Source organism: Petaurus breviceps, unplaced genomic scaffold, assembly GCF_028583685.1.
Source record: "Petaurus breviceps papuanus isolate PSGF00001 unplaced genomic scaffold, PetGlider_PUasm1.0 84, whole genome shotgun sequence".
Classification (NCBI taxonomy): domain Eukaryota; kingdom Metazoa; phylum Chordata; class Mammalia; order Diprotodontia; family Petauridae; genus Petaurus; species Petaurus breviceps.
Window position 1 is genome coordinate 3,281,473 of NW_027186645.1, and position 24,644 is coordinate 3,306,116.

The following is a 24,644-nucleotide window of genomic DNA, read 5'->3' on the forward strand; positions in this document are numbered from 1 at the left end:
GTGTGTGTGTGTGTGTGTGTGTGTGTGTGTGTGTGTGTGTGTGTGTGTAAGTTTTAGGCATGATTTTTAACACTTATTTCTTGGTACTTACAGTGACAACCGTGGTGCCCCAAACCATAGGTTCCCTCAGAACACCGATCACAGCAACGCCCCACCACATGGTCTTTACATTGACACTGGCCTCCTAGTTTGCTGCAGCTTGACCCTATGGAACCTTGAGGGTGACACTGGCATGCTGTGAGCAAAAAAGGAAGGAGAAGGAAGCAAAGAAGAAAAGAATCACCATGGCTCCTCCTTGGGTGATTTTTAATGAGAACCACAAACTCCTGAGTAGGTACAAACTATGCAGGAATTAGACCTTCATCAGTCTAGTTCTGGATCTCAAGGAACAGAAACAAAATCTCATCTACCTCTCCTCTAACTATGACCTGGAATGGAACATTCCTTTACCCACAAAGGATGCAAGGAAACATAGGCATCTGTTTCACCATCATTCTTGAATTCCAGTTTTTAGCTGGTTCTGGAAAATGAAGCTATGCACAGAACCACGATGTAGCAGAGAGAACCTGGAGTCAGTCAGGAAGCCTGGAGTCAGGAACTCAGGTTCATATATGATTTTATGCATTTTGCTATCTATGCGACTCCTAAGCCTCAGTTTCCTTATCTGCAAAATGGGGATGATGATAGTATTTACCTACCAGGGATGTTGTGAGGATAAAATGAGATATTTGTAAAGTGCCTTGCTAACCTTAAAGTACTATGCAAATGCTAGCTATTATTACCCTTATTATCCAGAACAGAGACAGTGGTCTGAAGGAATTATATGGCCTGTGGGGTTTGACACTGAAGCAGACAAATGGTGCTAGGCCTTTGTTGCTGTTGTTATCCTTAACGAGTCGGTCTTTTGGCCCTAAAGTAGCAGTAAACTCTATGCCAAACTCAGAATTGATGGAACAATTGGCATATCTTGCCTCAGTGCCTATAAAACTTGAACTTGCTTTAGATAATAATAGTCATCAACATCTATTTAATGCTTTAAAGTTTGCAAAGCCCTTTACATATATTATCTCATTTGAAACTTGCAACAATCCTGAGAGGCAGGTACTATATGTATTATTATCTGCATTTTACAGATGAGGAAGCTCAAACTCAGGGGGGTTGTGACATGCCCAGGGTCACCCAGCCAGTAAGTGTCATCTTCCTCCCTAGTGGAAGCTGGGTGTTTCTGATGTTAGGTCCAGAACATTATATACTCTGCCATGCTGCCTCTCACCTAGATTATCTGACTTTCTGACTCTGTTTCATTAATGACACGTATAAGCCAAAATTCATATGAAACGATACAAGCTCCCTGATAATGAAGTGCTGGAATACAGTCAATTCATTAGCACTGAAGCAGGAGTTGATATAGCCAAATACTCTAGTTGACAAGTATGGTTAATAGAGCATGGAGATATTAAATAGAATTAAAAAACATTTATTAAACACTCAGCCTGTGTCACACAATATCCTAAGTATTGAGGACTAGAAAATAGAAATTTGAGATAGTCCCTGCTCCCAAGGAATATGTATCTAACTGGAGGAGACAACACTTATTTTTATAAAGATGGAAAGGCCAGGTAACACTTAGGCAGGGAAGGAAGTAGGGAGGATGGTAAGGCCCCAGGGACATTCAGGAGTAATGGCAGAGCACATTATACCTTACCAATCAGTCAATAAACATTTATTAAGTAACTACTATGTTCCAGGTACTGTGCTAAGCACGGGAGACAGAAAGAAAGGAAAAAAAGCAGACTCTGCTCTCAAGGACCTCACAACCTAATGGGGAAAACATGCAAACAATGATGTATAAACAAGCTATATACAGGATAAACTGGAAATAAAGAGGGAAAGCATTAGCATTAAGCGGGATTAGAAAGGCTTCTGAAAGAACTGGGGATTCTAGGTGGGACTTGACTGAGGCCAAGGGAGACAGGAGGCAGAGATGAGTAGGGAGAGCATTGTAGGCATGGGCGGCAAACAGTGACAATTCCTGGAGTCTGGAAATGTAGTGTCTTATGCAAGGAACGGCAAAGAGGGATCACATAGTAAGAGGGGAGCTGTAATAAAAGTGGAAAAGGGAGAGCAGGTTTTGAAGGGTTTTGAACACAGAGGATGGTAGACTAAAAGATTAGTATGGAGTGGGGCTCTGGGATATATACACCAAAAGTATGGATATGGGGTCAAAATCTCTATTAGTGGGTATTATAAATCTGATGGGGACTAGTCAATGGGGCAATGAGGACTGGTTAGGGAAGAGATAGGGTCATAGTTTCCCTCAGCTGGTCCTGATCTGTCTTCCTGCTGTCCACTGGTGGGCTAGGAGCATTAGCCAACATATGGGGGAATGTCCATGAACAGAGTAGAAAGTAGGATCATAGGAACAAAGATTTACGGCTGGAATGAAACAGAAATAATCTAGTTAAGCCCCTTCATTTAATAGGTGAAGAAACTGAAGCCTGAAGAATCTATATGATTTACCTAAGGTGACATAAGTAACAGATGGCAGAATTGGGATTAAAGCCTAAGTGCTCTGCCCAAATCCAGTGGATTTTTCCTCCCCAAATACACCAAATATTTAAATGACATGATGAAATATAACTATTGGACATCTGTGGTAGAATGACTACTCATGATGGGTGGGGTAACTGACAGAATTAGATAAAAATTATTTTAATTATAATTTATTTAAATATAAATTTACTGTAGTAATCACTAAAACTACGATAAAGAATCATAGTTAAAGCTTAGAATGAGGCACATCGGTGGTCATGATTCCAATGTATGAAAATAATTAGGAAGAAAATACCCAGTTGTTAATTTGTAAAAAATACTTTGGATTTTAAAAGTGTTTAACAAATAATTACTAAATTAGAATTATTTTATTTAGTTGGTGGAACAATGTGGAACATTGTGTAACATTGTTTTTTAAGCTATCAGGAAAAAACTGTCTCTGTTTATCAACTTCTTCAAGAGATATTTGAAATGACAGAGATGGAAAGGACCTTAGAAGTTTTCTATTCTAACCTTTCCCTTACCTTTTCACTTTTTCTTAACAATTCATACCTAGCTGTCAAGACTTCTAATGAAGGGAGATCCTGGATACCCTTAAAAAACCAACTGTGAGCAGATCAGATGAGAAACAAAGGGTTGGTAGAATTCCTTTGTTTTCAGGGGCAGAATTCAGGGACCCATCAATCATCCTAGCTTTTTCTATCTACAGGTCCCCTTCCCTCTTGGGGGTAAAGAGCCTTGTATTATTAGCCTATATTAATCCCTTAATCCCTATTAATTAGCCTATAATTAATCCCTAAAACTTCATTTTTCAACTTTTCCCCCTTTGCCAAAAGGATCTATATACGAGTATCCAGAGATAGTACATTGTAATGGAAAGAACATCTGTTACACAGCTAGGAGATGTAGATTCTAGCTTTGGCTCTGTCATTAACTGTGCCCTTGGGAAAGTCCCTTAACTTCCATGGGTCTTATTTTTCTCTTTAAAACGAGGGAGTAGGTTAAATGATCTCTAAGGTCCCTTTAACACTGACAGTTTCCTAAGAAAATACACTCATGAGTACAGGATTAAATATTGTTACTGATTAAGAACTTGAGACAAATTTATATGCAGTTAGAACTTTACATGATGAAACTGCTTGTAGATAATATTGGACACACTGCGATGGGATGCTTCCTCGAAAGCTGCTGAAGAAATAGCTGAGGTAGGGAGTGAATTACTGCTTCTTCATTTTTCTTCTTGGCTACTTATGAGACCTAGATTGTAGGAAGGGCATTGGTCTTTGAGTGGTTTGAGTGTATGCACAGATTGGCCATGGAGGTAGGGAAATGAAGTGGTAGAGTACTTAGAGAAGAAATAGAGTGAAATTGGAGAAGTCTGGGAGAAGTTGGGAGATCCAACACAATGGGGAAAGGTGATAGTACTTGGGATGTTGTTTCAAGGATCTCCTTTCCCTATGTGGTCATTGTGGAGTGTAGGGGGATATCTGTGTCAGTCCAGGCTTCTCCTTACACACCTGTGAACCCCAACACTCCCTGTACCAGTATGGGAAACTTGTGATGGTGAAGCTATGAAATAACAGCTTGTGTAGCAGTTCATATCTAAATGATATCAGATGAACTTGTTCCTATTTCCCATCTCTAGAGCAGATGAAGATCTATAATTTGGTTAGTGTAATAAACTGTGGTACACAGAATATACAAAGTATTCTTGGGACATACAGATAGGATTTGAACCTTTTTTAGATATTTGGAATTGTTGCTACAGAAATACTACCTGCTCTCTCTTTCTAAAAAGCACATCAAGATAACAATATCTAAGTAGAATCTATAAAACAGGTACTTACCAACTGCTCCATTGTGTATCCTAGCAGATATGCTAACTATAAGTCTTTCACACCAGTCAGGCAAAATTTGAGGATTTGGTTTGGAAGCAATTTCGATACAGTTGTTTAGTTGGTGTTCATCTAAATGTTTATTGCAGAAATTCTCTATTGAATCAATTTGGGGAATAAGGCCAAGCTTTTGATACAAAAAAGAATTATAAATATATAATTAAAATAAAAATTAAAAACATTCAATAATCTGTTGTTCTGGGTTCTTATAAGCATACAAGTACCTTACATGACTTATTTAGCATTTTTTAGTACTTTAAACTGACCACTTCTACAATATATGCCAAATATAATGCAATTAGTCTATAACATATCAATACTTCAAGGATATATAATTTCATTGATATGGATATTTCCTGTACGAATTAATGTAGCAAATCTGCTAAAACTTAATAGAGTCTTTGAGAACTACTGTGACTAGATTTCATGGTAGAGTCCAAAAATATTGTACCACCTCAAAAATGACAACAATTATGCAAATTAAATAAGAATGACAACAAAGAAAAGACAAAAAGAATGAAATCTTTACAGGGAAAATCTCACAGGAAAACTAACCTCCCAAAATAAAGAAATGAATAAAAAAAAAGAGGTCCAAATACATAGTATGAACAAAGACCACAGAATAAAACAAATTGAGGAGAAATATGCAGAAAGAAGGAGCAAAGACTACAATGGCTATTCCTCTAGAGGAGAGGATGAATATACCATAAGAACTTTCAGAGATGAATAAAATCATAATAAGAGATATAAAAGAAAATCTAGTATCTGCAAAAGTGTTAATAAGATTATTAAATTAAGAATCCAAAAGAGGAATATGATAATTTTTAAGAAGTAGAAAATATAGTGGAAATCTCAATGAAACAGTGGAATTCATGAGACTGGAGTGGGAAAAAAAGAATAAAAAAAATCAAGAAATGAAAGAAAAATCAACAAAATAATATAAAAGTGGCATCTTCCCAAAGCAATAAAGCTAGAGTATGGATTCTGGTGCAGTAGTCTAGAAATTATTAACCTTTTAGAAAATATGAAGAATCAAGGAATCTGAACACCATACTCCAGAAAATCATGTGAAAATTGCCCAGAAATATTCACAATTGAAGGCAGAGGACAAATCAAAAGAATCCAAACTGACAAAGCAACCACAGGTTTGATTCACTCATAAATGTAATAACTGTGTTCCAGAGTTTCAATTTCAGGAAGTTTTAAAAGCATCCAGGAGGAAGCAACTTACATGTCAACAAGAACCAATTGAAATTGCATAAGACTAATCAATGAAGACAAGAAATGAAGTGCCTAGAATAAAATATACCAAGAAACTAACAGGCATATATGCCAGTTATTTATTAAATTTAAGATATTTATCCATAAAACTGAGGATACTTCGCTGTGAGTAAAGATGCTTCTTAAGTTCAGTCAGAAAACTTAATCCCTCCTAATGATAAATTCAGAACTGGGTAGGGCCTTGAGAACGCAAATTGTTCAACCAGATGAAATTTCATGTAATTTAGAATTATCATTAATAAACTAAGAATAACTGAAATTTATATAGTACCCTTAATATTTTTAAAGCACTTTATTTGGTCCTTACAACAACCCTATTAGGTAGGTGTCATAGTTATTATTTTCTTCATTTTATACGTGATGATTTAAGTGACTTGCTAAGTATGAGGCATAATCTGAACCAAGGTTTTCCTTAATCTAAATCCATCACTCTATCCACTATATCATACTGCCTCTCAAAATGAAGGAATGAATGAAAACAAATTGAGAAACTATGGTTTGAACTATACAACTGTGAAATGGGTGCATAGCCATTAGGAGGGTTGTTTTTGAAGAATGGTTGATAATTTTTAAGCTTTAGGAAGCTATCCAAAGATAATTATTAAGCAGAGGAATATTATTTAATCTTTCATTTTTAATTATTTTAAACTTTTATCAATGACTAGAGGGAAATATTAAAGGGAATGTACACATTATGTTGAATTACTGTCCTAAGTTAGTCATGAAGTGTAGTACATAAAGCAACTCAGAAAGCAATCCCATAAAACAGGTTCCAATTTGACAAAAAAACAAATCCTGAGGGAAGATGGTAGATACCAGAAGAAAAAATTAAATCATAGAATCAACTCTAACAATATAAGATCAAGATAGATTGGATATACTCATTTGAATGTAAGAAAAATGTTCTGAGGGTTGTGATGAACCCTAGGATAAGAATAATGTAGTAATGTGGCATTTTTTTTTCAGGAGAGAGGGAAATAAAATTGACATATAAACAATAGTGAAGTTCTCTAGCTTCTGCTAATGGGTTCTGTGATACCTCATCATTATATGGAGATCATCTGGGATTTCTAAAGCCTATACCAGCATAATTGAAGCTCTAGCAGATTCTATTAAGCTGGTGTGAATATTAGTCTGGCGATGGTCTGTCATCCCAAGATGGATGGACCCAGGTTGGCTAAGTACAAAATAGGTCATCATTAGAAGGTCACCTACAGCTGATGACTTGTTTTATTTTTTTCCAGACAAAGCAACTCATGATGACCTTTTACAAGGTGGTAGAAAGAGTGTGTTTTGTGCTGGACCATGATGTCATAGCTTTAGAGATGAAAGAGAACTTAGAGGTCATCTAGTCCAAACTCTTTAAATTATGGGTGAGGAAACTGAGGTCAAGGGAGGTTAAATGACTTGCCCAATCTAATATTAGTAATAAGTAGCAGAAATAGGTTTTGAATCCAACCTTTGGTACTTGGAAATAGCTAGTGAAGTAGGTAAAGTGCCAGAACTGGCATCAGGAAGACTCATCTTGCTGGCCCCATATTCTTACTAGCTGTGTGACTCTGGGCAAGTCACTTAACCCTATTTGCCTCAGTTTCCTCATTTGTAAAATGAGCTGGAGAAGGAAATAGCAAAGCACTTCAGTATCTTTGCTAAGACAACCCCAAATGGGGTCACAAAGAGTTGGACATGACTAAAAATGACTGAACATTTGACACTTAGTACCTTTGCAACTTTGGGCAAGTCTTTGGGTATGTTTCATCATCTTAAAAAGAGATGGTATTGGAATATATGACTTTTGAGATCCCTTCCCTTTTGACATGGATTTAAATCCTGACTGCCATTTACGACCTATGTGACTTTGGGCAAATCACTTTATTTGTCGGGGTCTCAAGTTTCCTAACCTGTAAGAAAAATAATAATGGCATTGGACTAGATTACCTCTAAGATCCCTTTCATGTCTAAATCTGTGATTACAGATTAGTTTCTTGTCTCCGAGAAATTAGAGTTCTTTCCACTTGACCCTATTGGTTCCTTTGTGGGATCCAAAATTAGACATAGGAAAGTGCTTCTGTTTTTTTTTTACTTTAAACTTTGCTTTAATATAATTTGAATACACTATAGTCTCACTATAATTGTGCTCAATATATACTATCCTACAAATGAAGACCGATTATAATATTTTCATAGTCTAAGGTATTAAAATGTTGGCATTAAAATAACTAAATTCTTTTGATTGGTGTACAAAATGGACCTGCCTAATGATGAATTCTATTGCAATAGGTGTTATAACAAAATTCTAGCTCCCAATTGCTTTAAATTTATAAAGGATGCAACATATTCTCTCCAGATATTCTATAAGTAAACCTACTGCGGGAATCAGGTCCAAAGAAGTGTCATTCATATAGCTACTTACCGAATCAATCAAAATATGTCCATGAGCCTGTGAATCCATGGTCAATGATTGAGAAAAATGAACATCTACAGAATATTGTATTTCTGGTTCTAGGCAGACTGGTGTGGAAAGCAGTGCAATTCTGTTTCAAAATTAATAAGACTCTGGATCAGTAATAGGCATCTCTGCTTACTACCATATAAAATTGTCACTATATAAAATGTTACCTTCCTTATTCATTTGACCACCATTTATTAAGCACCTACTACATGCAAGACAGGACAACTAGGTAGTGCATGGGATAGAGTGCTAGGCCTGGAGTCAAGAAGACTCATTTTCTTGATTCCAAATTTGGTCTCAGACACTTACTAGTGTGTGACCCTGGGCAAGTAACTTAACCCTATTTGTCTCAGTTTTCTCATCTGTAAAATGATCTGGAGAAGGAAATGGAAAACCACTTCAGCATCTTTGCCAAGAAAATCCCAAATGGAGTCATGGAGTCAGACATGATTGAACAATGACTGGACAACAACAATGAAATACAAGATTCTATGAAGCTGATACACAGACTTTACTATGAAGAAAAACCAAAATATTTTCAATTAAAATGCATATCTAACAGTCTCTAGAGTAGGTATTCAATGGAATTTCCACTGATGTAAGTAACTTCTCTAGCTGTTAAAGGTGGAAGGGATAATTCACATAGAAATTTCTGAAAATAAGCACCAAATCATCCTAAGTGTCTTCCTGGCTGTATTCTGTCTCTATCATGAAAGGGAGGGCTGCAGTATCTAGGACTAATGCCAGATCCATTCTAGTGCACCTGGATTATAATGAGCTATAAAATCACTTTATTCTGATTTTCCATGGCTGATCTCTCTGAATGTGTCACACGGTAGTATGTTGGAAACTGCTCCAATATATTAGCAGCACATCCAATATGCTGACAGGTGGTACATAAACACAGAAGTTTAAAGATTTTTGTGCCTGGGCAAGTCAACTGAGGGGGGAAGGGATACCATGAAGTTCTTGCTGGGAAGGACAATGTGTGTGTATAAATTGAGAACAGGGAAGAAGAGGCACAGACTGGGAGCTTACCATGGTGTAACCACTGACAGGGGAATAAAGTTGGGATCTGGCAGCTTCTTATTTTTACCATGTTCAGGTGTTTCTCCACTACAGATGATTTAAAAGTGCTAATAGTGCCCTCTACCTTTTAGCACCATGGGACAAAGCTCCAGTTGTCCTACCTCAGTTATAGCTTTGCATTTAGCCATAGAGAATTAAAACAAGTTGATTTTCCATTCTTAGGGAAACAGGATGGGACAAATGTTTTGGTCTAGTGTTCCATTTGTCATAATGATCTGTGTTTATGCTCTGTTAAAAGTCCCTGGTGGGACAGAATCACTGATCTCAACTTATCACCTTAATCTGTTTGGAGATGAAAGGAACACAAAAGACTAAATGAATGCTGTATTTTTTCATCCTAGTCATATTTTAATTTCTCACATTTCAAAACAACTCCCATTTTTAGCACACTAATAATGTCCGAATATGTAAATCTGGAATATGTAAGAAAGGCTAATAGTCCTACCTCATAGAAGCTGGCAAGGCCAGAGTCTGAGTGTCTTGTGGGAGTACTTTATATCTGCAGCTTTCACCTCTTGAAACTCCAGACGGGTTAATGACTATGTGGGCTTCCCAGTCAGTTGAAGACTAAACATTCAATAAACAAAAGGTTGCATTGGTGAGGGGGGGTAGAATTCTATCAAGAATATGACATTAATGGACATGATATTCATTTCATTAATAAGGACATGAAACTAAATTTGTAAACAATGTTCATTTGAATTGTGAAGTAGAGAGAAGGCACATTTTTACTGGCTGTAGCTGTGCTGAAGACCTAGAAAAACTTAACACTGCTAACCATTTTAACCTTAACCATCACCTCCTACGATAAAAACAATTCTTGACAACACCCTCTGGATTTGGGAACAGAGTTTTGTAATTTGGAAGAGTCTTCAGGATTGTTATATGATATTGCGCAAACATAGGCTAATTGACTACATTCTGGAAGCTGTCCAAATTGAGGTTGCTTACAAAGCTGTTGGAGATGTGTCTAGTCTATGGACAAATGCATAAATTTATCATCTTGGGAAGGCTTTTGCGTGCATTTGCCAACTAAAAATTCATTAAAGTCCTTTGGTTGTTTTAAGATATTGTGGGAAGATAAACATACTTATCATTTCATGATAACCACAACTCTAAGCTCCAGCTGCAACAGTGAAGGTGATTATGAGCTGAGCTGTAAATCAGCATTCTATACTAGATACCCTTGGCCTGCCCTCCTTTCTTCTTTCCCACTGCCCTAGTGAATTATAACTTACGAAATCCCCCTCCCAGGCCTGCTTTCTTTTAACTAAATAATTGTTTTAAAATATTTTTTCTTTTTGAATTTTGAGTTCTAAATTCTCTCCCTTCCTCCTAATCCCTCCCCCACCCACTGAGAAGGCAAACTATGATATCAGTTATGCATGTGAAATAATGCAAAACATATTTCCCTATTTCAGAAAAAAAGAGAAAAACAAGTCATGGAAATTTTACTGTAATTTGCAGTCAGAGTACTTCAGTTCTCTCTCTGGAGGTGGGTAGCATTTTTTCATTATGAGCCCTTTGGAAGTGTCTGGGATCATTGTATTGATCAGAGTAGTCAAGTCTTTCACAGTTGATCATCATTACAACAATGTTGCTACTGGTCACAATGATCTCCAAGATCTCTCTTCACTTTGCATCAGTTAATATAGGTCTTCCCTGTTTTTTTTTTTCTGAAACCACCACCTTCATCATTTCTTATGGAACAATAATAGTCCATCACAATCAGATGCTACAACTTGTTCAGTCATCCCATCCCCCCTGTTGATTAGTATCCCCAATCTCCAAATCTTCATCACCACAAAAAAACTTCTAAAATATTTTTGTACATATTGGTCCTTTTTCTTTTCCTTTGACTTTTGGTATACAGACCTAGTAGAGGTATTACTAGGTCAAGGAGTATGCAAAATTTTATAGTCCTTTGGGCATAATTCCAAATTGTTCTCCAGAATGGTTGGACCACTTCCACCAACAGTTCCTTAGTGTACCTACTTTTTCCTCATTCTCTCTAGCATTTGCCATTTTTATTTTTTGCTTTTTGGAGGGGGGAGGGCAGGGCAATTGGGGTTAAGTGACTTGCCCAAGATCACATGGCTAGTAAGTGTTAGGTGTCTGAGGCCGAATTTGAACTCAGGTCATCCTGACTCCAAGACCAGTGCTCTATTCACTGTGCCACCTAGCCGCCCCCATTTGCCATTTCTGATAAGTGTGAAGTGGTACTTCAGAGTTGTTTTAATTTGCAATTTCTCTACTTATTAGTGCATTTTTTATATGATTATAAATAGCTTTGATTTCTTCTGAAAATTACCTGTTCATATTCTTTGACTATCAATTGGGGGATGACCTTTATTTTTGTAAATGACTCAGTTCTATACTTAGTATATATTTGAGAAATAAAGTCTTTATCAGAGAAGTTTGCTGTAATTTTTGTATAACTTCATTTTCTTTGTACCTTTTAGAAGAATGTAGTTTCCCTGATTATCTCTTAAAATTAGGTTTATTTTTGCTTTATCTGAGATCACAATTGCTATCTTACCTTTTTTTTACTTCAGCTGAAGTATAAAATGATTTTGCTCCAACCCTTTATTTTAACTCTATGTGTCTTTCTTTTTCAAGGATGTCTCTTGAAAACAACATATTGTTGGATTCTGTTTTCTAATCTATTCTGCTACCAGCTTTTGTTTTATGGGTGAAATCATCCTGCTGAAATCATTCCCAGTTATGATTACTGTGTATTTCCCTCCATCTCATTATCTTCTGGTTTCTTCATCTCTCTTTTTATCCTGTGCTTCAAAAGTCTATTTTGCTTCTAAATACTGTGTCCCTTAATTATCCCTCTCCTTTATCATCTCTCCCCCTTTCTCTTATTTCCTTCTCCTCCTTTTCCCCTACTGGGTAGGTTACATTTCTATCTACAACTGTGTGTGTGTGTGTGTTCATATCCTTTGACTATTTTCTTCCCTCTTTGAATGAATTTTGGTGAGAGGTTCAAAGATTGCCTGCCAACCCTCCACTTCCCCCATCATTGTAAAAGCTCTTCCTTGTGCACCTCTTTTATGTGAAAACATTTTCCCCATTTTACCTGTGAGAGTACTTCCACCTTCTCCTACTGCATTCCTTTTTCTCACCCCTTTATTTATTTTAGAGATGATTCCAACATAAAAAAACTCACACCCATGTCTTCTGTCTATGTAAACTCCTTTCAACTGCCCTAATAATAAAAAAGTTTTTAGGAGTTACATCTGTCATCTTCCCATATAAGAATGTAAATTGCTTAACTTTATTGAGTCACTTATGGTTACTCTCTTTTTTCTCCTTTAAAAATATTTGGTATTTTATTTTTTCCTAATTGCATGTAAAAGAATTAACATTTATTTTTTAAAACTTTGAGTTCCAAATTCTCTCCCTTACTCTCTCCTCACTCCTCTCATTGAGAAGGCAAGCAATTTAATATAGGTTATACATGTGCAGTCATGCAAACATATTTCCATATTAGTCATGTTGTGAAAGAAAACAGAACAAAACCAAAACAAACCAAACAAAAAACTCAGTAAAAATAAAGAAAGTTAAAAAAGAGTATTTCAATGTGTATTCAGATACCAACAGTTCTTTTTCTGGGGACGGTTAGCATTTTTCAACCTAAGTCTTTCAGAGTTGTCTTGGATTTTTGAATTGCTGAGAATAGCTAAGTCATTCACAGCTGATCATCTTAAAATATTGCTGTTACTTTGTATACAGTACATTTCACTTTGCATCAACTCATATAAGTCTTTCCAGGTTTTTCTGAGAGCATCCTGCTCATCATTTCTTATATCACAATGATATTTCATCACAATCACATAGAACAACTTGTTTAGCCATTCCCTAATTGATGGGCATCCTCCCAATTTTCAACTCCCTGCTACCAGAAAAGAGCTGCTACAAATATTCCCATACATATATGTCCTTATACCTTTTGTTTTTAACTTCTTTTTGGATACAGACCTAGTAGCAGCACTGCTAGGTCAAAGGGTACACACAGTTTTATAGCCCTCTAGGCATAGTTACAAATTGTGCTAAAGAGTGTTTGAATTAGTTCATAACTCCACCAGTGTTTCATTTTTCCCACATCCCCTCCAACATTGGTCATTCTCCTTTTCTGTCCTATTAGTCAATCTAATAGACATGGGGTAGTACCTTAGAATTGTTTCAATCTGCATTCCTCCAGTCAGTAGTGATTTAGAACACCTTTTCATATGGCTATAGAAAGCTTTGATTATGTCATCTGAAAACTGTTTATATCTCTTGATTATTTATCACTGGGGAATGGTTTCTATTTTTTGAAATTTGACTCAGTTCTCTATATATTTGAGAAATGAGAACCTCACCAGAGAAATTTACTTCAAGTTTTTTTTCACAGTTATTAATGTTAAATATATTTCCCTCCATCCTACATCCCACCACCACATTTATTCTATTCTCTCTCTCCTTTCACTCTGTCCCTCCTCAAAAGTGTTTTGATTCTATCTATACCTCCCCCAATCTACCCTCCTATCTTCCCACTCCCTTCTCTTATCTCCTTCTCTTTCTACTTTCCTGTAGATTAAGATAGATTTCTATACCCAATTGAGTGTGTATGGTATTCCGTCTTTGAGCTGATTCTGATGACAGTAAGGTTCACTCCCACCTCTCCCCTCCCCCCCTATTTGTGCCCCCTGTCTACATCCACCCCTAACTGACCTAATAAGGAGAAAGTTTTTATGAGCTGTAAGCATCATCTTCCCATGCAGGAATGTAAACAGTTTAACCTTATTAAGTCCTTTATGAGCAAACCAGTCCTATGAACTGATTCAATGTAAAATGAGCAGAACCTGGAGAACAATTTACATAATAATAGTAACATTGTGAAGACAAACAACTCTGAAACACTTAAGAATTCTAATCAACAATAAGACCAATTATTATTCTAGAGGGGTCATAATGATGCATTCTAACCAATTCTTGAGAGAGAGGTGATAAATTCAGGGCACTACTTGAGATATCTTTTGGACATGTCAAATTCAGGTATTTGTCTTGCTTAACTATGCGTATCTGTTACAAAGGTTTTGTTTTCCTTTCCTTTTTCTCAATTGGGTAAGGAGAGAGGCAGGAAGAAGAAAAAAAATATTTTTAAGGAAAAAAAATAGAACTAGGGCTTCTAACTTGTAAGAAGTCCATTAAAGGGTATTAGGAAATACTTAGTTAAAAATACATTTTGCTATTGAAATTAATTTTTTTATGCTACTATGTGTAAATAACTCCTGAATTTCCTTCCATATTGGATACAAGGTAGAGGAAATTTTACCAAAAACCAAGAGGAATAGCAGTTAAAAAGGCTGGGTATGGGGCAGCTAGGTGGCCCAGTAAGAGCACAGGCCCCAGAGTCAGGAGGACCTGGGATGGGTTCTGGCCTCAGATACTTAATACCCACACAAAAAAACTGGCCATGTAATCTTGGGCAAGTTACTTAACCCCAACTGCTTTAAAAAAAAGGCTGGGTACTCTAGCCTTAAATGTTTTGATAAAGAAAGGAAAAGCTTTGATAGCCTGCCTTTATTCCATTCCATATGATGGTTAGGCAAAAGTTAAGGTACAATTTCTTTTTTGCTCCTCTTTTGGCATTCTAAAACTGTATATAAGCTCCATGTAACCCTGAATGCACACTCCTCTAATTACTAAATGGAAAGTCAGAGGAAGGCAAGTCTCTTTAATTCTTAAAATGCTCTTAGCCAGATATTAAATTACCACTTCATTACCTTTTGCTTTAAGTACAAAATTTTTACTTTAGTTTTTTTGCCTCTGGAACAATGTAACTTTATGACTTTCTGTTCTGTTTTAATATTTTGAAACAACCTATTAGCTTTGTATTAGTATCCAGCTGCTCTAGTTTTCATCATTTCAGAAGTTTGAATTGAAAGTGCTTAGTTAGAGGATGCTACCATATCAGCTTTTCGCCTGAGTAGAATTAATTCATACCTGGAGTTCATAACGAATTGCAATAACATAGTCCATAGCATAGGGGATGTTGTTGATGGTGAATCTTAAGCTGGTCCCACTGTGAACCTGGGAAAATCCAGGCCCTGTCCATGTAACAGGTTTCCCAGGAGTAGACTCTTTGATGACACCATGATCAAAAGTCACAGTGACCTAGAAAGATCAAGGAATACATATACACAATTATGCATATTGTCAATAGAAAAAGGTCAGAAAAAAGTCTTCCTGGGATTACAAGAACATAGATTGAAAGCAGAAAGGGGCCTAATAGATCTCCCTCATTTCAGAGATGGGAAAACTGAGGTTTATAGAAGTTAAAAGAGCTGCCACAGCTGGGATTTGAACCCAGGTCTTCCTGGTTCCAAGCCTGGCATGCTTCCTTCTAAGACAGGTTGCCTATGTCCATATATTCAATCTGAGCTTGAGCTCCGGGTAAAATATTATACCTAGGAAATAGTTTGTGGCAATCTGAGTGGGCTGAAAATGCAGCTTGGACATATTTTATGGAATATATGGTTTAAAAGCATTCCCATTGACAGCTACTTTAAACTTAAACATTCTACTCCATAATGAATCTAGCAGGTTTCATAATGATGAACATTCTCAGATATTGACTGGGATTCTGGCCAAAATAACAGAAGAGAAAGAAATTGAGAACATATTCCCATGATCATATGTAATTTCTTCCCCTAGTTTACATCCTATAACATGACAACATGGAAAAATTTTAGCACTTTCTTTTGTGAAAATCTAGAAACATTCATTTTATTTGTTCCCAGAGAAAATTCAGAGTTGAAAGGAACCTTCTTGTTTCTTCCTTATTACTACCTAATACTTTGGAATTCTTGGTGGCCTCATAACTGGCTTACCTGCATGGGGTCTTCAAGATTCCAAATCAACATTAGAATTAGAATTAGAAGAACACCCATAGCTAGAGGGTCTTGAAGTCTAATGAAATCTAGAGCCATCTTCCACTCCACCCCAAATCCTCAAACATACCCTTGGCTACCAGGAGGCTGTGGCTGGTGGAACACTTGAGTTCTGGAGTTCTGAGCTGTAGCAAGATTAAAGCTGCATTAATTTAGGCACCAATATAGCAAGCAGCTGAGAGGGTGGGGAAGTAGCTCCTGGGCTCCCTAAGGAGGGGTGAACCCACCCTGGTAAGAGAAGGTCAAAGCTTCTGTGTTGATCAACAGCAGGAATGGGTTGTGAGTGGTTGCTGCAGAGAGATCCAGTCTCAAAAACAAAAAAAAAAGATTTGAAACTGACTTAGAGATCAACAGTCTATTTGAGGGAGTGGTACAGCCTTGTGGTGCCCTTAACAAGCAAACATCATTAGGTTATGGAGAATATGGAATGTTTCAGCATTGACCAATTACAATGACATGTTCTTCAATATCAGAAATTAGGTAATAGATATCTTAGAGGAAACCAGTTTATTGCTCTTCTTTTTCAACAAGCCACAAAAGAGCCATTCCATAGTCCTCCATGCTTTCTTAGTGAAAAGTTAGTATCCTTTGTACTTTCTTTCCCTGACCATGGTGACTCTTTATTTTCAAAGATTATGCCTGTAGATAATATTATTCCAATTTTTTCAGTGTTATGAAATGGATACTATGATACTCTTAAAAGCAGCAAGTTACTCACACACATATTTACACAGTGAAGCAGTTTTCAACTTTGGTTCCTTATTTTCTGCAGTTTTGATTCATGATGACAAAATGAACAAGGGATAATAATAAAAATATGTTTTACTTCACTCTGTTCCTGTGAACTTTGCATTTTATTCCTTTCCAATATTATATTTCCACTGTCAATTGTGAAACCACCTCCTTGCTTTTGGAAATACACTTCACAGTGGGGTAAGGTTGTTGCTAGTATCTGAAAAGAAAAAAGAAAGATAGTTGAACCATTTAAGGCCCATGTTGATAACTTCAAAGTCTGACTCATGCTTCAGTATGGCATGAAAGTGACCTTGAATTCTCAAGAACTATATAATCTTGATAGGTGGGGAGCCTGACAAAAAACTATCAGGGCTTAATAAATAATTGTTGACTGATTAGTTACTTTCTATCTATTCTGTATTTTTGTTATGTGCTGAGTTATATGTTGTCTCTCCTGTTAGAATATAAACTACTTGAGGGCAGGGAATGTTTTTTGCTTTTTCTTTGAATCACCAGGTCTTATCATAGTAACTGGTACATAGTAAGCACTAAAGTATTTTTTGGTTGATTGAGTCTTCCAAGCTGGAAGCTGGCTCAGTGACAAAAGATTAGCTAGCTACCAGGTAATGATTTTTTTTCAAACCATAAGAACCATTAAATGGAAATGAAACAATCCAAAGTAGGAACTAAAACCTCTTTCTGCAGTGATGGTAGGAGTAGTTTCATAGTAGTCATCACAAGAAAGGTGGAACAGAGTATATTTAGAATCAAATTGTTCTTAAATCATCTATAATATTACTTTTAATTTCTTTATCCAATAACCAATGCTTTCCAAAGTCTACTGGAGAAAATGAACCAAATTAAAATGGATATTATCGTTGTAATGAAAGTAGATGAAATTTGAAAAGTTGCAGTTAAACAGGACAATTCACTACCTTTCCTTAGAAAGATGAATAAAGTAGTTGTTGAGTTTAGTTTCATTGTACTCCCAAAGGCAGTAAGAAACATTCTCCTATGGTATGTTTGGTTTAAATAAGCTGTGACTTTGAAGTGCTTATGATAATTATAAGCAAATAGACCACCATGAAGATAATGGCAGCTTATGTGTCAACAACATTTATGGCAGAGGATCAAGTATAGAATTCCTATGAAGAACTTGACAAGATCCTCAAAGTGAAATCAACACATTCTTTGATACCTTACCTGATGTCTTCAATGTGAAAGTGGGCATGAGAGAATCTGATCCAGTTAGGAAACATCAGTATTAATTTTAATGTGTTGAAAATAGAGATTACATACATGTTACTATAAAGAATAAGCAATTTCAAAGCAGTCTTCCAAACTACCTTGGAAAACATGGTACTATAGTATGGTTCTTTGCCAACCTCTTTAAATAAGCTGCCAACTTGGAAAAGTGGGAAGTGGACAAATGGGATGACATAGACTCTATCGACACTTCTTTGAGAGTTTTACTAATGTCAAAAAGCTGCCACAATAAAGAGTCTGAAAGGCCTGGAAACTACTTTATCCAGCAAACACAATTTCTTTGGCAAGCACAAAAACATGAAAGCCAAAACCAATGACTATGTAGGGTCCAAACTCATTTACAATGTATTACAGTGAAGAAAGATGAAAGATTATAAAATAGTTAAGGGGGGAAAGCCTAAAGAAACCTTTGAGTGAGACTCAGCCGAATTGAATTATCCCAAGAAAATTTAAATGTGGTACTGGGTTAAGAACAACAAACAAGTATGAAGTAGAACAGAGGCAGTGGCATTTCTATAGCAATCTATTGTCCCCAGTCATGATAGTGGCTCCACATTTGAACTATATCACCTTAGTACCCAATGTAGTAAATGAAGAAATGGAAATGGGAATTTAAGATGATGAAGTCATCAGTTGTATCTGTTGTTGTCATTTGTCCTTCATTCTCAAAGAAGACCAATGACATCACGTGGGCAACGTCTTAACTTCTGGGTGAATTGGATACAAGTGAGGCAGACCTGGGCAAAGCTGCCAGCTTCACTCCTCCAGAGTCACTGAAGTCCAGTAGCAAGACAAAAGTAAATATGACTGGTGATGGTCTGGGATGCAGTAGATGACTCTGGGTTTTTAAAATTAAGGTCTTTCCTAGGCTTCAGTTTGTCTGAGGAAATATCCATTTAATGACTAGGGGATAAATAAGAATTGAGACAAACGATGGAACTAATTTACCATCACAAAAATATCAATTTGGGAGGGGAAGACTCTCAAAATTTCTGGCCAGTACATAAAACAATTGCTATTTATACTCATTAAATAATTACATACTATAAATATATGGTATATAATATATAACGGTATAGAATACCATAGTACATAGCTATATATTTCTATAGTATGTTATGAATAAATTTATGAATAATAGCAAATTGTTAAATAAGTTATTTATTAAAATACAAAAACACATCTAGTGCCATTTACATTGAGAATTTAAATCATTATCCAAAATATTTTCTCAGTTATTCAGTTTATAAAGGAAATAACAACATCCCTTCCAAGCCAATCCATCTGGGGAGAGGGAACATGTCAAAGACATTCCAGCAGTGGAAATACAAATGTTGGGACTGCCCCACTCAGTGCACCCCTCTACCCAAGTAGAGAAAGGGCCAACTAGCAGGGAGTGAGTGGTCCAGCAGGCTGTTTCACCTATCCCCATGCTCCCATTGGTCTCTGTCTGACTGAACACACACAGATGAAATCTATGTTGCAGATAACATGATTTTAAAAGCACTGAGTGATTTTCAAGGTATTACAAAAAAGTAGCTTGAAAAGATAAAAATTTATGCTTTTACCAAATAAATCTTAGGAAGAAGACATTGGGAATTGCTGACCCATGTGCTTATTATCTTATTTCTACAATATTATTACAACAATATCTTATAAAAAGATAACTTTTTTATTTTTAGGTTTTAATGGATTCCAAATAAACCTCCATTTTGGAGCAAAACAATTCTATTCTAGATAATTCAAATATAGTTTTAGAGTGTGTGTTGGTGTGTAGGTGGGTATGTATTTACTAACATTCAATGTAATGGGAAGAATAAAGTTAAGTACAGACCAAAGGTGCAGATCCAGAGATGGGCATGGCATACTCAGCTTCATAGATATAGAAATCTAAAGGCACAAAGAAGTAGCCGGCTTCTGGTTCTGTGCATTGATGGCCAATAACATGAGGGCGACATTCACATTGCCCATCATGGGGGGAGCATCTAAAAGAAAAAGCAAGGAAGAAAAGAAAGGAACTGATCATTGATATCATAAAGAAGAGATAATAGATCTGTGGAACAGTGCATAGAAGCCATAGGGTTCAATGGATCAGGTCTTGAAAGGAAAATTAAACTTTGTACTTCTATGCCTTAGTTTTTTTACCTGTAACACGGGCGAGCTAAGATTTCCCAATTCTTATGGAATGTGTGAAGAAGCATCGTCTCCCTATTCTTGATTATTAACACAATCAGCTTTAAAAATATTATTTTTAATTTATGGAATAAAATTAGCATTTCCATAACAGTAAAATAAAAAGATGATTGCACATGAATCTACAAATCTACTATGCACGACTTGCCACTCTTTTCAAATATACAACAAAATAATCATGTAAATTTCCTTTTTTTAATTCCTTCCTCCTTGCCCATCCCTTGACCCATGACCATCATCTGGTCACTACAATTGTTCACCACACAACTGAAAATAATGAAAATCAATCAATCAAATCATAGTGACTTATCTAGATCAATTAATTCTTTCTTAATACAGTGGCTCATTTAAGGTTATAGTAATGTTGAATAAATTATACAAAACATGTATTTTATGTGGGAATGTGGGTAAGGAATATAATAGTGAAATGCTATTATCCATTTCATTTACTTACAAGTTGCTATAAGCACCCCCAATATCACAGTCACAAGGAGAACAACCATGTAGATTATTTTTAAGGCCCCAATATCCAACCTAGAATGAAAAAAATGTGGATGATTTGGGGTATGTAAACATTTATTATTATGGACGATCATGTAAAAGTCATTACAATTCAGTACAGAAGCATCAAAAAGCCAAGCAATGTCAATACACCACAGTACAGAGTATAACTGAACACATCATTTTTAGTCTGTGCTAACACATTTTCCCATCCCTGATGCTTGACATTAGAATAAAGAGGGAGATTAAAACTACACTAAGACTTTTAGAACACTTAGTATAGTATAGTATACTATAGTATAATAAAAATAATTTATATATAACATCACACAGCTATTATATTATGTCATATTTCTATGTTATGCTATATATTAAAGCTTAAAAATACATGAAGAATTCTGGGATTATTTTATATATTATATAATTTATATAAAATTTTATCATAGATGAATAATATTAATGTAATGTAGCAAATAACATAGACTAGATCATATTAACAGAGGACATATATAAACACAATATAGTATGTATACTATACTATATTAATATAGAATATATTCTAATATATTTTATATAAATAATATATAACAAAATATATATTATATATTTTATACAGGGTATTCCAAAAAGCTAAATCTGTACTAAGCATTTTGGGAAACCATATAAATATATGTACACATTTTAAAATCCATGGTATATGTAATAGTTGCCATTTTAAATCGCCATTGCATATAAAATTCCTTTTTTCTATTCTTCATTGTTTATGAAAATGCTCATATTTGTTTATTCATGCTATTTGTGTTTATCAAGTTCATGATACTACAAATTTTTAAAAAGAAAATGAAATGTGAAAAAAAAACCAAATATCTGCTAGATCTTGATTTGGGAATTTTGGGGGAGTACAGAGAGAAATGGATTTGGGATTCAATTCTGACTGCTACCCCTCTGTGTGACTTTGATATCTCTTAGTATCATAGGATCATAAATTTAGGGTTTTACAGAACCTTATGAGAGGCAGCTTGGTATAGTGGACAGAGTACTGGCCTTGGAGTAAAGAAGATGTGGGCCTATGTCTTGTCTTTGAAATATACTAGCCATGTTATCCTGAGCAAATCACTCAACCTCGAAGTGTTTTAGAAGACTAAGACTGAGTTTCAGAGAAGTTGACAACCTGCATCATTAAGAAGGAGTTTTTTTAATGCGGAGTTCCCTATGTCAATGCAATTACAAATCTCAACCCTCTCCCTAAAGGACCTTATAGATTTAGTTCAGTCCTCTCATTTTATAGAGCACTAGAGGTCTAGTGACTTGCTTAAGTCTACAAGGTATAGGGATAGCTAGACAGCATGGTGGATAGAGTGCTGGGCCTGGAGTCAGGAAGGAAGACTTTGCTTCCTGAGTTTAAATCTGACACCAGACACTACCAGCTGTGTGACCCTGGGCAAGTCACTTAACCCTGCTTGCCTCAGTTTCCTCATCTGTAAAATGAGCTGGGGAAGGAAATGGCAAACCACTCCAGTATCCCTGCCAAGAAAACAGCAAATGGGATCATGAAGAGTCAGACATAACTGAACAACTAAATGACAAACAAACACATTGGTATTAAGAAGCAAATACTATAGGTTGTGAACCTAAGTACTTAGATCCCAAATCTAACCCTCTGTAATATATTGCCTTAATTGCTCTTCTCTGGGACTCAATTTCATATAAAATGACACCATTAGATTAAATAGTGGGTTCTAGAATGTGTAATTAAAAATAATATTGATAACTGTATTTCAATATAATTGATTTCTTTTGTTAAGTATGTATCGTATATTCTGCATTTAAAAATTTTATTCTGAGAAGGGGTCCAAAGACTTCATCAGATTTCCAAAGGGGCCCATCACACACACACACACACACACACACACACACACACACACACACACTTAAGGACTTCCAAAACAAATGGTCTCTAAAATCCATTCTAGCTCCAAATTCTTTGAATTCTGTGCTTTATAAATATAGTTGTAGCAAATGGTTTTCATGAGTTTCTAAGGTTTACCTTAACACCTGCCTTCCCCTCTCCTGCCCTTCCCTCATGTTTCTTCATATTTATTCCAATGAATTCTTTTCTTGGAGAAAAGTGTGATGCCACTTCAAGAATGATCACACAACTCTTTCCAAACAGGCGCACATGTCTTATTTATCAATCAAATTTCTTTAGACACATTAAGGTCACTATTCATTTTGGGGGATTAAGCTGTTTTCTTTCTGTAAAGTAATGGTAGGTTGTCAAGTTGGAAAGAATATGGAAAAAAGCCAGTTTGGGGTTTTCTGGAACCACAACAAAATACTTGTGTCCTGAAAAATACCTTTTATTCTACTTATTTTGATACATATACGTACATATTTGGCGAAGTCTCTAAAAATACCCAGATATGCATTTCATAAGAGAAAACTTGTATTTAATTTGCAGGGGCATTTTGTACCATTTCAAAAGTCAGGAACATGGAAGATTATTGTTCTTAAAGTGGTAATATAGGACTGGATTAGGGAAAGGGGCAAAGCCAGTCTTTCTTCTCCAAACTAATTCCTCTACTTGACCCAGCCTAGAAAACTAAGAACCCTTGACCTGAGTCAGGTGACACGATGACGTCCATACCAGCACTTTGTGAGAGTAAGGCAAATCCTTCAGTAGAATTATCACTTTCCTCCTTCACATTCATTACTAATCTCCCCCCTCTTCCACCTCCATACACACATCATCCCAGTATCCCACTCTCTCTAAGGGCAAGGCTGGCCCATTCTGACACAAGAGCACTTTTTAGCTTACTGAAAAGGTGTTAGAAGCAATTTTAAGAATATATAAATATATATATTGGCCTTTTAGAGGGCAATTGGGGTTAAGTAACTTGCCCAAGGTTACAGGTCTAGTTTTTTGTGTGTGGGTGTTAAGTGTCCGAGGCCGGAACCGAACTCAGGTCTTCCTGACTCCGGGCTGGCACTTTACTCACTGTGTCACCTAGCCGTCCCTGCTTTAAGTATATTTTTACATGTAAAAACAAATCTCAGATACTCTCACAATCACTTCCAGTGGCACCCAATCTGAAGTAAAACAGATAAGAGGTAAATAGGTATAAAGTACAGAGAAGATTCTGCTATTCTATCCATTAAGGTAGAAATGTACATAGTTGGTAATGAAAGAAGTCAGAGGAAAATCTTTTATATAAAAGTACATACGAGGCATTCTTCACAGTGGGGTCCAGTAGAAAATTGCTGGCACAAGCACTGGCCGGTAACTGTATCACAGGGGAAGAATGGTACACTTCCTAAGGGGTTACAGTTGCAGGCTGAAAGGAGAGGATACACAATCATTCTCATGTTTGCTTCTCTACCTTTATAAATGTGCTCAGCATTTCCGTTAAATAAAAATAGAATCTGTCTTGCCAAATTTACCATCTGAATTGCTTATTGATTATAATCTTGAATAAAACCATGAAGGAAATAGAATGCCAATCACCCTCACAGCTCTTAGATAACTGACGATCAGAGAAGAGGAATTTAGGGATATAATACAGCTGAAAAATGACTGATGTATTAGGCCATTTGAATTAATGAGGGGAAAAGGGGAAAGGAATAAGGATTTATACAGCATGTACTCTTGCTAAGCACTTTTACAAATATTATGTCATTTGACACCGAGGGGAAGCATTGTGTGGCAGGTAAATCAGCTGTAGGTAACTTTCTACC

General features: G+C 36.0%; 1 protein-coding gene and 1 long non-coding RNA gene across 2 annotated transcripts in view; one reads left to right on the plus strand and one right to left on the minus strand.

Annotated features, from left to right (window-relative positions):
* The window catches only part of LOC138176259 (uncharacterized), a 64,365-nt gene extending 64,143 nt beyond the window's left edge, over window positions 1-222 (plus strand). The window contains exon 4 of the long non-coding RNA XR_011172201.1: window positions 94-222. This is a non-coding gene — a long non-coding RNA (uncharacterized lncRNA). The remainder of the gene's footprint in view (window positions 1-93) is intronic.
* LAMB4 (laminin subunit beta 4) overlaps window positions 1-24,644 on the minus strand; it is a 134,978-nt gene that overhangs the window by 62,953 nt on the left and 47,381 nt on the right. Inside the window, exons 13-21 of the mRNA XM_069107008.1 lie at window positions 24,135-24,244; window positions 20,863-20,942; window positions 20,050-20,200; window positions 17,041-17,166; window positions 15,268-15,438; window positions 9,716-9,837; window positions 8,143-8,263; window positions 4,401-4,575; window positions 92-235 (exon numbers count right to left, since the gene is read on the minus strand). Of these exons, the coding sequence (XP_068963109.1) occupies window positions 92-235; window positions 4,401-4,575; window positions 8,143-8,263; window positions 9,716-9,837; window positions 15,268-15,438; window positions 17,041-17,166; window positions 20,050-20,200; window positions 20,863-20,942; window positions 24,135-24,244 (1,200 nt within the window). The remainder of the gene's footprint in view (window positions 1-91; window positions 236-4,400; window positions 4,576-8,142; window positions 8,264-9,715; window positions 9,838-15,267; window positions 15,439-17,040; window positions 17,167-20,049; window positions 20,201-20,862; window positions 20,943-24,134; window positions 24,245-24,644) is intronic.